This window comes from Atheta coriaria, unplaced genomic scaffold (genome assembly GCF_025399875.1).
Source record: "Atheta coriaria isolate IRGN ID8LTWV9N9 unplaced genomic scaffold, Caltech_Dcor_3.1 hic_scaffold_4_pilon, whole genome shotgun sequence".
Classification (NCBI taxonomy): domain Eukaryota; kingdom Metazoa; phylum Arthropoda; class Insecta; order Coleoptera; family Staphylinidae; genus Dalotia; species Dalotia coriaria.
In genome coordinates, this window is record NW_027045446.1 from 7,376,217 (window position 1) to 7,391,709 (window position 15,493).

Here is a 15,493-nt window from a genome sequence, read left to right on the forward strand (position 1 = left end):
ACGACCAACAACAACAAAAGCGATAAAATAAATTCATATTATAGTTGAAATTAGTTTATCATAGAAAGCACATTATGTTTGAGAAAACATCCGTTGTTTGCATCAAAGAGAAAACTAAAACTGTAAGGAAGCGGTTGTAACGCGAGTGGGTAGTCGTTGGTGGTTGCGGCCGGAATGAAATGCTACGCCTCGGAGGAACGCGTTAAGACGCAGAGGAAGATGTTCGGAAGGATGAAGTACGCCCGACGCCCTGCCACCAACGCAAGCAGTGTTCGCCGGAAGTGTTTACTAGCTGCGTGCAGTGTTTACTGTTTACAACTTACTAACTTGTACACAAATTAGAAATTAGTTCCTCGGCCGCGTTAAGTTAATTTGCCATCGTCTTCAAGACACCATTTACGCATATTCTACCCTGTACAAATCCAACAACATAACTTATTTCGAATTATTCCAATACCGGAAATTGTTTGTGATTAAAACGACAACCGGTTGATGAAACGTTTTTGTGTAAAGCGTGTTTGAATTTTAGGTTTAGGAGAAAAGTTTTAGTGCCATTTGCGGTTGTAGAATTTTAGACTTTTGCAGCGAAGAAAAGTTGTTTCGCACAGCCGGAAATTGGCGGAAATTTTCGGCCGCCAGGCGCAGATGTTGGCTCCCGAAGGCGTTAATAGACTTTGTTTTGTCGCATTGTTGCGCTGCCGAAAGTAATGTGCCGAGTAATGCCGTCAATTAACATTCTTGCGGTTCATTCGCAACTTTATTTTCAAGCGTCGTCGCCACTTTTGCCACACTTGAATTAAAACGAAACTTGTAACACGAACCATACTAGGAAACTAGGTATAGCACTGAAAACTCCAACTAAACTGAAACATAAAATTGGATTGGGAATACATTTGAGCTAATTTTAGTTTTTAATTGCTTTTCACTATTTTATCTGAAGTTTATTGAAATATAGTCATGAAAAAAAACAAAAATGATTTATTTTTTTAATGATTTTCCAGAAGTAAAACAGTGTAAATTTCAAATTATAACATTCCCCTAGTTTTTATCTAGTTCACATGGTTTGCAGTACATCAAAAGGTGTCTTTTTTGAGTGAACGAAACTGTGAAATTCTAGGTATCAACGTCAGCGAAAATATTACGCCGTGCTGGACTTTCCACGTCTCTGTGTAGCGTCGTGTGAAAAGAGTGTTCGCGCAAGAGACACCTGTCACCGTTTTGGAAATGCATTCGTTGCGGATTTATGCGCTCGGTACGGGCGGAGGCGGCTTTTACACCGCAAACAGCTGCCTCGCTGAGCACTTTTTGCCGCTGACCGAGTGAAACAACTCGGCAAAGCTGGCCGAATCGTGAAAATCGACGAAAGTTTTTGTCACGTCGCAGTGGTACACTCAGCTCACTGCATTTAGTTAAATAATTAATTGCGGCTTGAAATAAACGTGCGAATAAATTGTTAACGCGCACCTTAACATGTACTTTGAAACTCGTCATTTATTTATAATTTTTCTCGGGCGAATTTGTTCGCTTGACATATTTTATTGGCTTAACGTTGGCGTAACGCCAATAAATACAAAGCACATGCGGGCGGGAATCTAAAAATGTAAAAGAAACATGAGAATGTGGAGGAAATCTTTAGGGATTCGAAAGTTTTGCGATCGTCTTCGAGGCGTGCGACGTTCACGTCGCTTCGTGATTGAATGCTGCGCCGGCATTGTACAGCGAGATAGAAACAAAACGAAATCAATCGAATAAAAATGCGGAACATTCGAATTTTAAGATACGAACAAACAATCGGTTTTTAAATTGATTCCTGACAAGGTCTGACATAGGTGTTTGGGTGTCAACGATTGTTTGAAAGTTTTATTTCATATGTGATTTGGGCTTTGTTCGGAAACATTCGGTATTGAAAGTTAAGTTTACTCGTGAGAAAACTATTCAGGACGTATTGCAAATGACCGTCTTTGGAGACCAAACCGGAGATCGAACTTGTAATCCAAAATCTAAGAAGAAATCTGCCTCGAGGTGGATTTCGTTTAGGTTTACTTCATTTTTTTCACATTTTCTTTGATTTTTGAAACTCCAATTTACTTCAGTATACTCCAGTATACTCCAAGTTATAAGGAAATCATCATTTTATTTGATAAGAAACACAATTTATGTTGTAATTTAATTAAATTCGTCGGGAATTGAAATTATCGACAAAATGCACGCGAATGTTAAACACAATAGCATGAGCATACTTGAAAGCTTTAATCATGAGCCTTCCAAGGCACGAATTCCACTTGGAGCATCTACTTAACCTGAAATTAAAACCGTCTTAATTAATATCCTCGCGTCCCGCCTAGAATTAAATACGCTCTCGTGCACACAACATCGAAACAAAACGAATTCAGGTATAAAGAATAAGAAGCTTTTCATGTAGACTACAGCAGAAATTCTATTGTATTAAATACAGTTTGTATTAAAGCTTGAAAGAATAATTCAAGTGTTTCTATGAGCATATTTCATCGAATATTCATATTTTTCCGATGGAATTTTAGAAGTAGAATGAATTTTTAGTGCGAATGAAATTGGATTAAATTCCATTCCAGAAATGATTCTAATTTGAAGGAATTTTATTGTTTCCTGATCTATTTGTTAGTGAAATTGTTGAGCGAAGTGGAATTTCCTGTAATTAAAACACCTTTTCGTTATTATTATCTACTCGTCTTGGAAATCTTAGGAATTTAGGAAATATGCATTTTTAGACTTTTAGTTTTTTATATTTTTTTAGTAATTTGTTCGTTTTTGGTCGCGTTTGCCTCTACATTTAGTTTCGCTGAACTTTTCATCGTTAGTTTTTATTGCGTCATTTATTTTTCGTTTTGCATACATTTTCGCAAATTCCAATAGAGTTTTATCCACTTCCATTATCGTTAGAACTAAATTTTCGTTTTTCCAGAAAATATGCGAAATCAATGAAAACTTCATAACCATTATCACTAAATTTAGCACTAGATTATTATAGAATAAATTATTTGATTATTAAAAATATTTTTTGACCATTAGTTAAAAGAAATGTTTTCAAATAAATGTTTTATCTCATTGAAGATCAAGTGATACTGAAATAATGTGTATACGTTCTTAGAAGACCATTTATTTCAATTTCACGCCCGATAATTTCCAATAATCGACAATTAATAACGTAATTTGTCCTTTTTGCCCCTCGACCAAGCCGGAAACGCTCCGCACCCTTGTTCAGGAGTGTGCGGTACAGTAATATGTGAGAATTTGTGGAGGATGTGGGTGGATGCGAGCGCGCCGCGAGAGAGTATGATACTTCATGGCGAAATGCGCTAGGAAGCAATTATATCCGACATATTTTCGGGAGTGCGATTTCACGGGTCGCAATTCGCGCCGAGTCGAACCGGATGGCAAACAATCGGCTGACTGAGCAACCAATAACTGAACTAGTTTCAGCAACGCAACTAAAACCAAAGCGAAATTAGAAATTGCCACAACCAAAGCAGAAATGTAATGATATAATATGAGTGGATTTCATTAACATTCAAACATATTGCAAAGGGATTTATTGCAATGTTTACTTTGTTACATTGCTATTTCAACATTTATTACGATTTTATTCAAAAATAATACTTTTATTGTGTTTGTTTAAGCTTTGTTCAAAATTGAGCCCATTGAATGTGGAAACGCGGATGTCAAAATTATTATCGGTTTTGTTTGATTAATCTGGAATTTGCAATATTGCCTGGCTTTTGGTAATCAATTGAACAGTCAAATTAAAACAGTGTATAAACCAAACAATAAAAACACAAATATTCGCTAGTAATTTTATATCTTTTTTACCGCAATTTTTTTATCGGAATTTATCATGAGTTAAGTGAAATAAACCTTAGGCAAAGGAACAAATAATTGGGGAGCACACATATTTTATTTGTTTGTGGGTCATAAAACGTTCTATTTTGTGGGTAAAATAATAATAATAAAAAAAAAGCATGCATAATAATAAAAAAAAAGCATGCAAGTAGTGAATGTCTAAAACGGCGTGTGCTCTCGGGCCATCGGGACGAAAACGCAAATTCCCTTCTATCCCCGAGCAGCGAGAGAAAAACGACGCGAGAACAAAAGTAAAAGTCATCCGTGTCTTAAAAGCTTGTCGTTTCGCTTTCGAGCTTTGCCTTCGTTTGTGTTTTTTGTTTTAGTTTGCGCGTTATGCGAGGCAAATATTTATAATACAAACCCGTTCTTAGCTTGCTGTGAGCAAAAAGGAGTACATTTATCTGGAACATTTGCAAACGAATTTGTTGCCATTGCCATCTCCAACGTCACACGCATGCAGCAGCCTATTTACATCACAAAAAAAGCAACCATTCAAAACACATTCGGGTATTCAAACTAAACCAAACATAAACGTACAAGTGCTCTACAGGATGTAACAAAATTAATCCTTTATAAGTTGTAAAATGCGAAATTCTGCTTTGAAATTTTCATTTAAACAAAATCACTTCGATTTTTCCCAAATTGAAACATCGAATTACACCGTAATCTATTTTAATACTCTGTGAGCATGTTGTGTTTGTTGCGATGTGAGTTTTTAACCGACGCACAAGAAGCAGAATGAACGACACACGACGGAATCCAGCGCTGCTCGCGTCGCCGAAACGCGAACGAAATGGAATAACAAATGAGGAGATACGATGGCGGCGCCGGGCCGCGCGAATGTAAAACGCAAGAAAAATACGATTCCCTTGTACCACCTCACGCGAGTATGCGAAAATATAAGGACGGCTTGTTGGGAGCGTTGTTGTGCCGCCCCGGCGCTCCGGCTCGCGCCTTATGTGCGTTTTTTTATTTTACGTTGGCGTGCTGTAGGAGTTTCCCCTCGGGCGCCGCCAGCTATTTTGCATGCCGCACTAGATGCTTGGCTAGGATGTGGCATCCACTTGGTCGGTATAATAACATCGCGCACTTTGTATCGTCGGGCTGTGCGTTCACATCACGTTCTAAAATCATCTTTGCTTGGAATTTCTACGCTGGGCGATCATCTAGACTTTACAATACACCAAGCAAGAAATGTGTATTATCATTACTTGATCTGAACTGTTTCTATAGATTGTCATTAATTTAAATTGACAAGAAGTATTATTTGTTTTTGAATATAAAGTGTTGCTTTATGCTCTGATAACTTTATCTATTCTTTTGTGAATCTTTGAATGTTGAAAGCACTTTGTAATACCTACGTAAAATTAATTCACATTCTTAGCATATTCTAAGGCTATGTTTTACTTGTGATATACCTGGAATGAATTTATTATGAAAGCAATTTTATACAGACTCCTCTTAGTCTTTTTCGGTTTTTGGGCTTCTCTCCGCTGGATATGCTATCGATAACGTTCGAATATATGCAAAAAAGAACCCGAAAAAACACCATCGAGTATGAAAAGAACACGTCGCGTCGGGCTTCCCTATTTTACCGCCCGTTGAATTGCACCATGCAGGCACGCAGGAATTCAGAAAAAAAAACACCGCCATCCAAACGAGCGAAGCCGCAAAATGGCGAAATAAAGAAAAAAAACGCGAAAAATGCCACAAACCGCAAGTTCTGCGGCTGCTGCGCTCCGCTAAAGGTATATACATATGAATATCTTTTATGCGATAGGGGGATATCAGTAAGCAGTAATATACGCACGCATATCCATTGCGAGCATATCGAACTGAGCTCATTTGTGTATCTGGATAAAATCCATGAGCATTTTTCTTTGCGTTTTTTTTTCTCGCTTGAGTTTTGTGTGTGTGTGTTTTTTTTTTCGTTTTTGACGACGATACGTGCGAATGCGTGGATGGCGTGGTATTTTCCAATATTCCACACATTTTTACGGCTTTCCATCGATGGTTGGAACGCTTTACGCGCGTAGCTTTCCTTTGATGCTTGCTTTTGTTGCACATTGCGGGGAAGTTCTAACAAATGGCACGCACGTGCACAAATTTCGTTCTGTGGCCAAAAATATGGTAAAAATTTCGAATATTATTTATATACTTGAACATTTACTGCCGAAATATTGTTTATCAAGCTAAAATTCCAGGCAATACCTACACATTTTTACTTTGTATCAGTTTTGATTAGTATAATATATAATGTAGATTGATTCTCTGTGAACCATTATTTCGCTTGTGAACATTACTTTTTAACTTTTGCTCACTTCTTCATGTTTATTTTCCGCGAAAACAAATGTAACTCAATGATGCTAATTTAAATCATCGCCCCCATGCAATATTCATCGGGTGCGTTCAGTATGCCGAACGACGATAGCGACAAATGGTAAACAAACGTTTTTTTAATATTTCCAAAAAGCGCCCGTTTGGAAATCCGCTCGTTCGCCATTTATCACCGCCGATTCCACGTCGATGCCGCCACGCGCGCTGTTATTTTCGCTGCTCGTGCGGGTCAAATCGTTTCTGCGTGCCGCAAAAAAAATCGCACGGGAGGATAATTTCATCGATTGCGTGAGGCCGCGTTTTTCATTATTCCGAGCGGCGGCACCGCAAGCGGAGGTGCGAAGCCGAAGAGCAGATAGATCACGGACGTTTGAACGTTCAAACGCTGTTTATCACGGCTTGTGTTGACATCAAAACGGCGAAATGTAAAATATGCGAATATTCATTGTGGAAATTACGCCGGATATTATGAACATGCGAGAGACAACCATTCGAATTTGTTTGCTTGTGTTTTTTTGTGTGTGATTTAACAAGCCAGTGATTTTACTTTATTGATTTTTCAACATTGCATTTGGTTATCTGTGAAATCTCGAAAAGCTGCAGAAAGATTTATCTGGTATAGCCGTTTGACATTGGCGCATCAGTCGTGTAAATCTTTCTTTTCCCGTGGTGTCGATGCCATTTTGCTAGTTGTTTCATTTTCTGCGCTTTGGGGGCGCTGAGCTTTCAACGCTAGTCGAAGACGAAAGGATTTACGAGTTTTACGCCGTGTGAGCAAAGTTTTGCAGTGACACGATCGGAAACCAATTTAAAGATTCCAAATCTTTCTAATAGTAAACTTTAACTAAACTTTATCAAAAAATGAAAATTTGGACACTTTTTTTAATTAATTCATTTTGCATTTAGTCTAATGTCTCTAATTATTTTTATTTTTCTGGTGCTTCATTTCGGGTGTTTTCCGTAGAATTTCGAATTGGAACTTTCGTTAGGATTGCGAAGATTAAGAACGTCGAAGCGAGCGTCTCACGTACGCCAGTCAGCGCTCGAATCGAGCGTATAATGAGAGCAGTTTTGCTGTGGAGGCGGCAGCCGGGGGGCTGAAATGCGCGCCTGGAGAGAACCGGAGAATAGGTCTGATTAAGACGGCGGAATTTATCGAACTCGTCGCTCAATCGTCGTAACCAGCTCGCTTGTCTTCTGGAAGCTGGTGGGATTCCACCTTTCATAGTTTCTACCGTTTTCCACAACGCCTTCTAAGTCTTTCTACCGTTTTCCACCGGAGTTCCATTACTTTCTCTACATTTGCCGACATTCTCAAATTGTTCCACCAGTATATTTCCATGAAAGTGATTTTTAAGTAAGTTATTTATATTTTATCAAATTTGTTTTTATTCAGTAGCATCAGAAGCAAAAAATTAAAATGAAGGAAATTAGACTCCGACTGCAGTTTGCATCTGCTGTTGCAGAAAGTAGCAACTAAAAATTCGAAAGCCGAGATGAGCCACTTAAGAAAAGTGCACAAACGGAAATGAATCCATAAAGAATTCTCTTTTAAATATAGATTTATGAAACTATAAAGAAAATATATTTTACAAAAATATCTAAATTTGATTAATTTATTATTTATTGATTTATACGAAGTTATAATACTGCTACGCCTCATTTATTTTATGGGCTAGACATTAAGGAAGCATCTTTTTTGGTAAACGAAAGTTTTTAGTTTGTTTGGTAGACCGCGGAAGGTTATTTTACATTTTTCGGCGATTTTATAGCTTACTAATATCGGTTTTCCTCAAACCGCTGGCCGCACACTTTGAGGACTCTTCGAAGCCCACTAAATCACGTCCTAAACTTTTCTTCTTTTCGCCGTCCGCGTTCTTTTTTTTTATTGTGGCTCTATTTACTGGGATTTTCTATATTCAGCTTCTCGTTCTGGTTATGGTTCTGTGTAGCGGGCTCGAAAGCGAAATGCGGAGTCAATTCAACATGTTTTTCATCTTTGCGCCCGCATTGGATTTTACTTTTCTTACTTCTATTCGGATTCTCATTCTTATTCCGTATTCTTTTTGTTGTGCGACTTGCGCCGCTCTTTTATGGTATTTTATTTATGCCCATGCATTGTAATGCCCCGGCCTGTATTTTATTCGACGTTTTATATTTTTACGATTTGGAAATGTTAGGAACAGCGAAGGTAGAGAACGTCCTAGATTTTCTTTCCAGAATGGACGAAACTTAAAGCGTCAACTTTGCGCGAAGCGTTTCCAAAAATAGGAATTTATGTTGGTTTAGTTTCGCGTCTCCTTCACTTCACTTCGAATAAAAATGGGCAAAAGTTTGTTATAAATAAACGACAACTAATATAAAAGTCGAATTTAGCGAGCGGAAAACTTTTCGAAATATGTGAAATATTTACTGCTTCTTTTTCACATGCGTAAATTTTCCTGCAGTGAATGTTAATGTGATTAATATTTATATAAAATATTTATTTTTCAGGTTTTCCTTGTCATCATACATCAAAGCAGAGATAATGGGGACAGCACTGAAAGCCTTCGTTTTTTTCCTCATCATAAAAGGTAAGTTTTCTTTTTTATATGCCTGTGTTTATCTTTGCAACAACAACAAAGCGACATGTAAAACTTTCTCAGTTAAAATCAAAAGAAGTCGCATCACGAGTGAATGTAACAAAAAAAAATTAAAAGTTAAGATCTGGGAAATAAAAGCAAACCAGGACAAAATCACTTGAGCAAACATCATTATCAACGAAAGAAAAAGTTTCCGCTTTTTTTTGTTTTTGTTGATTATACGCGCCGCGCCTCAAAGGATTAACGAAAAAAAAATGAGTACAGTGGAAAGTTTGGGCGCGTTAAAGGGCTCGTTTCCACCACCGGGGGGAGAAACGAAATGAAGATTAAGATAAAGATGATTAGGAAACATGTTCCGCATTCGGCGCACGGGGTGTATAGATAAAAATGATAAGCGTCGCGTTTGGTGTTGCTTTCTACGCTGGCAGCGAATTCGGTTTCGCTGGCATGGCGAGTTTATGATGGAACGATGGGGTAATGGCGATAAAAGTTAATTAAAATTGTTTTTCTCTCATTTATTCTTAGATTATGCCTTATTTATATTTTTACTCTTGAGTAAATTTTAATATTCTTTAGTTTTGATAAAAGAAATTCTTATGTTTAGTGTGATACACCTGCTTTAATTAAATTATTTCACTCTTTGTTTCCTACGTTTTGTGCTATCACCCTTTGTATTTGTTCGTTAGTTCTCTTTGTATTTTTCGTTTAATTCTTTTATATTTTCCTTAATCTTGCGTAAGTTTCCAGCAAGTTTCAGCACCTTTTGCGTGCAGAGTTTTCATTACTTTGCCAAATGTTTATCTTATCCATTTCTTTTCGGCTGCAAAGTTGTTCTTGCTCCAGCTGGCATTTTCTACGTGTGTGTATGTGCTGGCGAGTGAGTCGGGGCCTTTTTTTAATTAGCGGACTTTCGGACGCGAGAATTTCGCCTTTGTTGCCGGCAGTGTTCCACAATTACATTGTGTGCCGCGATTCCATATTGCACCGACTGCCGACTTCGGCCATCCCTCGGCGGAATTGTTGCGTCTTGTGGAAGCTGAATGCAGCGCCAAGCTCCCGTACACCCGAGTAGTTTCATCTGGAAAGTTGAACCCGAGGGAAAACCCTTATAGGTTGAATTTCGGTCGATGGTTATATAGACCAGAGTCGATTTTTATACAGCTGGTTTAATAACCATGAAAGTGCTAAAAGTATATTTTTAAGTCGCTAAAAAAACATTTCTCGAAACGCGGAAGAATTGCTTTCTATCGAACTTTTCACGTATTTTTACAGGATTTTAAAAATTCTGTGAGAAATTTCAGTATGTTATATTATGATACGAGTAGTTATTTTGTGCACGTATCATCATTGCTCTCTTAAGACTAAAATGCGAATCCCTATCTATTCCTGCTTGGCAAGACACGCAAAGCACGCCGTTGAAGGCCCGCCGGGCTTTCGCAGTCCTGGAATTTCCCGCTTTGCATTTTTTCGTGCCTCTTTTTCTCCTCCAGCCATCCCACAGTCCCACGCAACATTATTACGGGAAAATCTGTGTAGCATTACATAATAATCATGTTAGATTTGAAAATGGGTCAATGGGGAGCTGGGAAATTGAGTAGGAAAACCCAAATCCATTGAAAAAGATAACCAAAAAAATTCCAAGAACGCAAAGTAACTTCCAAAGTTATTCCAGATAATTGTTATCTTCTCTTTGAAAAATCTGCTGAATTTTGCATGAACCAAAGATTACCTTTATCATAATATAATTTGCCATTGCTCAGCGCCTCCACATAATACTTTATATGTACATATTTAAAATAAAATCGCATGTTGTGTGTAGGCGTTAATTAATAATTAAATTCGACAAAGTTTGCACGTCTTCAACATCTCTATCGCCTGTTTACAACTTGGTGATGCGGGCGAATGCTCGCTATTATTTGCGTTTACCGTGCTAAACTTGCGCGCGAGTAGTGCTTGCAAGTTGCTATATTTACTAGAGTTTCCCGGTTTCCTTGCACATTTCGTTGTTTATTACTTAATGCATCGCAACTAGGTTTCGCTAAGCACATCTGGGTCTCGCGGCGCGACCGCAAGCATTTCCGGCGGAGGCAAGTAGTAGCGGCGGCGGTGGCGGCAGCGCTATCGGGCGTTCGCAGCCATACGATGATCTGCCTAATGAAACGCGTCTTAAATTAACTAAACAGATAAACGTGGGACGTGAACGTCGAACCGCACTCTTGCGCGTGTTTAATTGATGCTCGGCTCTACCGATATCATAACTATGAATTTTCTACCGAGTGTTGTTTAATTTTTTAATTTTTTTATGTATTTGCACAAAAATTTACAGGTTTCAAATTATTTAGCTACAAAACAAACGGGGCAGTAGAAACCGGAAAACCAGATATTATGAAAATGTGTGTCGAAATATGTATGGTTATTACGGGGTGATTTGGGTCTGCAAAGGGTAAACCATTGACTCGCTGACCGGGTTTTTTTGAGAGGAGGATGTAACAAACTCGCGATAGCGTCAATCGATTTTTTTATACATCGTCTAATGCCATGAATATGCATTTACTTTTTTTGTATACATCTATCTATTAATTGTTATTATTTTAAAATTAATTTTACCTCAAAATTTATAGCACAAATCAAAAAAATTAAATAAGAAAACTGTTATTTAAATTAATTGGATTTGGATTGCTTAAACACTTTGTATATGTTTATGTAATATAGTTAAGGGTGGGATTTATATACAATTGTGTATATTATAGAATTTCACGTGAATTTTCCACATCGGCGTGCTCGCTCTCCGGCTTTCGGACTTTGCGTGTGTTGTGTTATAAATCGAGCAATTTTATGCGCCTGGATGGACGTGTGTGCGCAGCTTATCTAAACGCGAAATCTATTTACTATTTTATGGGCAAAAAGTATGCGTCGGGGCACATTATAATAGCCATAGGTAAAATATATCGTACAAAAAGGTTCCAAACAAAACTGCACATGGTTTTTAACTTACTATGCAATTTTATTTTTATTATAGAAAAAAGTAGATAACTATAAAAGCTTTTACATAATATACAGGATGACTGGTTCTAGCATATTCAATTATTGGAACACAATAAGATTAATGACATCTGCTTTTTCATGCATTATGGATGAATATCAGTGTCAAATTTATTCTGGTGTGATATGTCAATAATTGCTATTATTGAATATTGCACAATTATTAATTAAATTTTGCATTCGCAAAACCTTTCGACTGTTTTTGGATATTTTAACATTGATAAGATTGACGTGACGTGAGTGACAATGAGAAAGTTGGAAGCACAGCATGAAAGTACATGAATTTTCACTTACTCGGTGCATTTGCGAACTTTTCACTTGAAACCATTAACAACTTATAAAGCAATTTTCAATGCTTTACACTTTAAAAAGCTGTTCACATTCCGCCGGGGCTGAGATTCTAATGAAGCATTTTTTATTGTGAATTAAGCAATGAACAAATTTTACGCCATGCATGCTTTTTCCAATTTTTAAAACATGTTTTTATCATTAAAATTTGCGTTTTTAACTATCTCGTAAAAAACTAGCGCATGAAATTGCGCACAGAATATTGGATAATAAATGGGCGAGATATTTTTTCACTTTTATTAGATTTAATCATCATTTTCATTATTTCGTCTGCGTAGTCTATGACGGTGGCGGGCATTAAATTTTCATTTTTATTGCCTCTTCGCGTTTATGTACATGCATATATTACAATTTTTATTTTTTATTTTCTCGGCGATGTGCATAACGACATTTTTATTTAATGGGTGTTTGGTTTTTATCAAATGAAAATTGGATTATATGATCAAATTCTCTTAAAAACACAAATTCCGGAAGAATTTCCAAATCTAATGAACTGCCGATCTGTTGGTTAAGATATTATTGACACTAAAACGCCTCGTTCGACATGATTTATGCAACGACATGTCGCGAATAGTAAAGCAAAATATTTTATGCTTGGTCATAAAGTGGTGCGCATGCATTTGCGTATCAGTTGCGAAACTTATGTGATCAGAACTCTAAACGAATTGCGCACTAGGGTTGCAAAGGGTGACAGGGCAACAACCGACCGTCAGTTGTAGGAGGCGGGCAAAAGCTAGCTAGGAAATGAGCTGCGCAAAGACCAAAGGACCAAAAGCTCGCGGGGAAGTGGATCACGAGCGTTGCACGGCTGAGTGGCGAGTGGAGTGCGGCCGGATGCAGGCTGGCAGCGGCCAAATTTGCATCGCAATTGGTTTTTGATGTCGTTAGAGACCTGCATTACATCCATCCAGGCACAAAGCTGCAATGTGCAAATGCGAAATGCCGAAAAAGTCAACCGTAAAAAAAATCTAATTATTTAATTCCATCAGACACGAATTATATGTGTCTGAAAATTTGTTTCATTTTTTCTACGTTTTGTACTTTGTATTCTGTTCGTTGTCGTCTCACGTTGTGTTTTTCCGATTTCCAGCGACCACAACAAACATTCTTTATGGTTGATATTTGCAGTCGTGTCGTGCCGGCTTGTCACGTGGATGCGCGTTGGATGCGAAACTGCTGCGGGAAATTCCTCGACGCACCCGGGTTTTGTTGCTTTTCTTGCGCTGGTGCTGCTTGCACGTCGACGCCGACGACGTTGAGCTGTATTTATGTACATAACACGTGTGTGACAACAATATTCTTCCATCTTAGTGCCTTCTCGTTTACTTGCAGTTTCCTTCTCCTCGTTTATCTAACTTTTTTCGTCTTGAGCTTTGGACGTGTTTGGTTTTAGCTTGTGCTTCGTTTTCATTTCGCTATCGTGACGGCGTCGCTGCCGTCGTGTTATGATACATGAGGCGGCCACGAAAAACAAGCAAGTACAAAAAGGAACGTATTGCCGGAAGACGAATGGCACGACGAACGAAGTCAACGATGCGCGTTATTGTGACGAGATTAGGCGTGCATGTGCGGACATTTTGTTTCCGCGCGATTTCTCGGCGAGTTTCTTCTTTTCAAGGGTGGATGCGCGTTGGGCGATTATAAGGAATAGCGGTTGCGTGCAAGCCGGTGAGCCGGGCGTAAACTGAAATTTATTGTCAGAATGTGCGGAGGGACACAAAAACACTAAATATGATCTGTTGGAAGAAAGCGCCACTATAAAAACTGTTACATATGGTGTGGTGACTTCTTTTAACATGTAATACAAATATTTGCGGTGAAAAATAAGGAAATAGCTTGTTTTTGCTGTTTTTTTTTAAGATTAAATATTTAGTTGATTTTTCTACGAAATTTTGTTCTTAAATTCACTTTAAAGAGAAAGCGGAAGAAAAACATGGTCCTCATGACAGTTTACCCCCTCAATGTTTATTTTGTAATGTTTGACTTTATGGCGGGTATATTAAATTTTATTTTTACCCCACACTCGAAATGTTTTTTCGCTGTGTTTGTTTAAAAGTGAATAAATTATAATTACATAAAACCTGTATAATTCCAAGTGCGTCGGAAGCATTAACCGACAATAATTTACCCGAATTGCGCATATTTTACCCGCGGAACACATGCCATTCCCGCGCTCGAGCATTTTTCCGCCGTTTTCCAACATTTTTACAGTTTTATATTGCGTTTTATACACAATAAACGTTCATTACATTCATCATAAAGCTCCAGAAGGGAAAGCTTTTACTCGCTCCCGTACACCAGCGACGTTCCGCTGTATTTCACTCCCTCGTATACGTTCCTTACACGCATGTCACTCCGGGAATTTTTAATGTCACGCAAAATCACGAGTCAAGCAAGAAAGTTGGCTTTTAAAATGTGTATTCTGCATGTAAGTACCTATGTGCAGGGCGCGGAACAAAATAAGGGTGCATTATGCGATGCAGAGATACACGGCGCCTCCCCTACTGTGCGAGATGGGAAATATTTCACAAAAGGTTAATGGACAACAGATGCGTTCGACGTTATTGTATCGCGCCGCTGGCAAAAAATAGAAAAATACGGGATAAAGAAAAGACGTTGTATCACGGTGATCGTGAATAAAATGAAAAATGTCGCGCTGACGTTGGCTGGAGAGAAAGCAGCGAATAAAAATTTTGCCCGCCACGTGGTTCCGTGTATGAAAACGCAAGCTGCGCCTGTTTTGAAACGGAAGCGTAGAAGCATGGTTGGTGGAGGTGCCCGGCGCCGGTGCTATTGAACGATTGACGATTGCAGATATACCATATTGAGAATAAAAGCTCTACATCCTCTGGAACCGTGATGCGTCGCGAAAGAAAAGGCAGTGGGTGGGGGAGAAGAAGTGGAGTGTAAGTTCGGATAACACCGCACAAAGCGGCTGCATTTCGTTCATACTTTTCACAGCTCTGTGTTTTTTTTTGTGTTTATATTCACAGTCAGCTCCAAACCACAAATTCACTAAAATATACCACAAAAATATGCTTATAAGTATCTAGTTCCGGACATACTGTATATTTGGTACGTGCACTTTGTTAGATAGTGTCGTACGGTTGCACGCTGCAAAGACGTATCGACGTGGCAGACGTGCCAGAAAGTTGTCCGCCTCGGAGCACAAAAGTAAAATTGATACCTTTTCCGTTTTGTCGGCAGCGCCTTGGACGGCGGGCCATTCAAGACGTTCCGGCAAAACTTTTCCATCTGTTACCGCTCTGCATTCAACGGCACCAATAATATTAGAGCATGCGACG

At 38.4% G+C, this 15,493-nt stretch overlaps 1 protein-coding gene across 7 annotated transcripts in view; it reads left to right on the forward strand.

The window, feature by feature from the left end:
- Nucleotides 1-15,493, forward strand: part of LOC135791217 (cadherin-87A-like) — a 73,040-nt gene that overhangs the window by 41,613 nt on the left and 15,934 nt on the right. For all 7 annotated transcript variants that reach the window (XM_065301545.1, XM_065301546.1, XM_065301540.1 and 4 more), the window contains one exon: nt 8,710-8,789. In XM_065301545.1, the coding sequence (XP_065157617.1) occupies nt 8,744-8,789 (46 nt within the window). In that variant the 5' untranslated portion in view covers nt 8,710-8,743. The remainder of the gene's footprint in view (nt 1-8,709; nt 8,790-15,493) is intronic.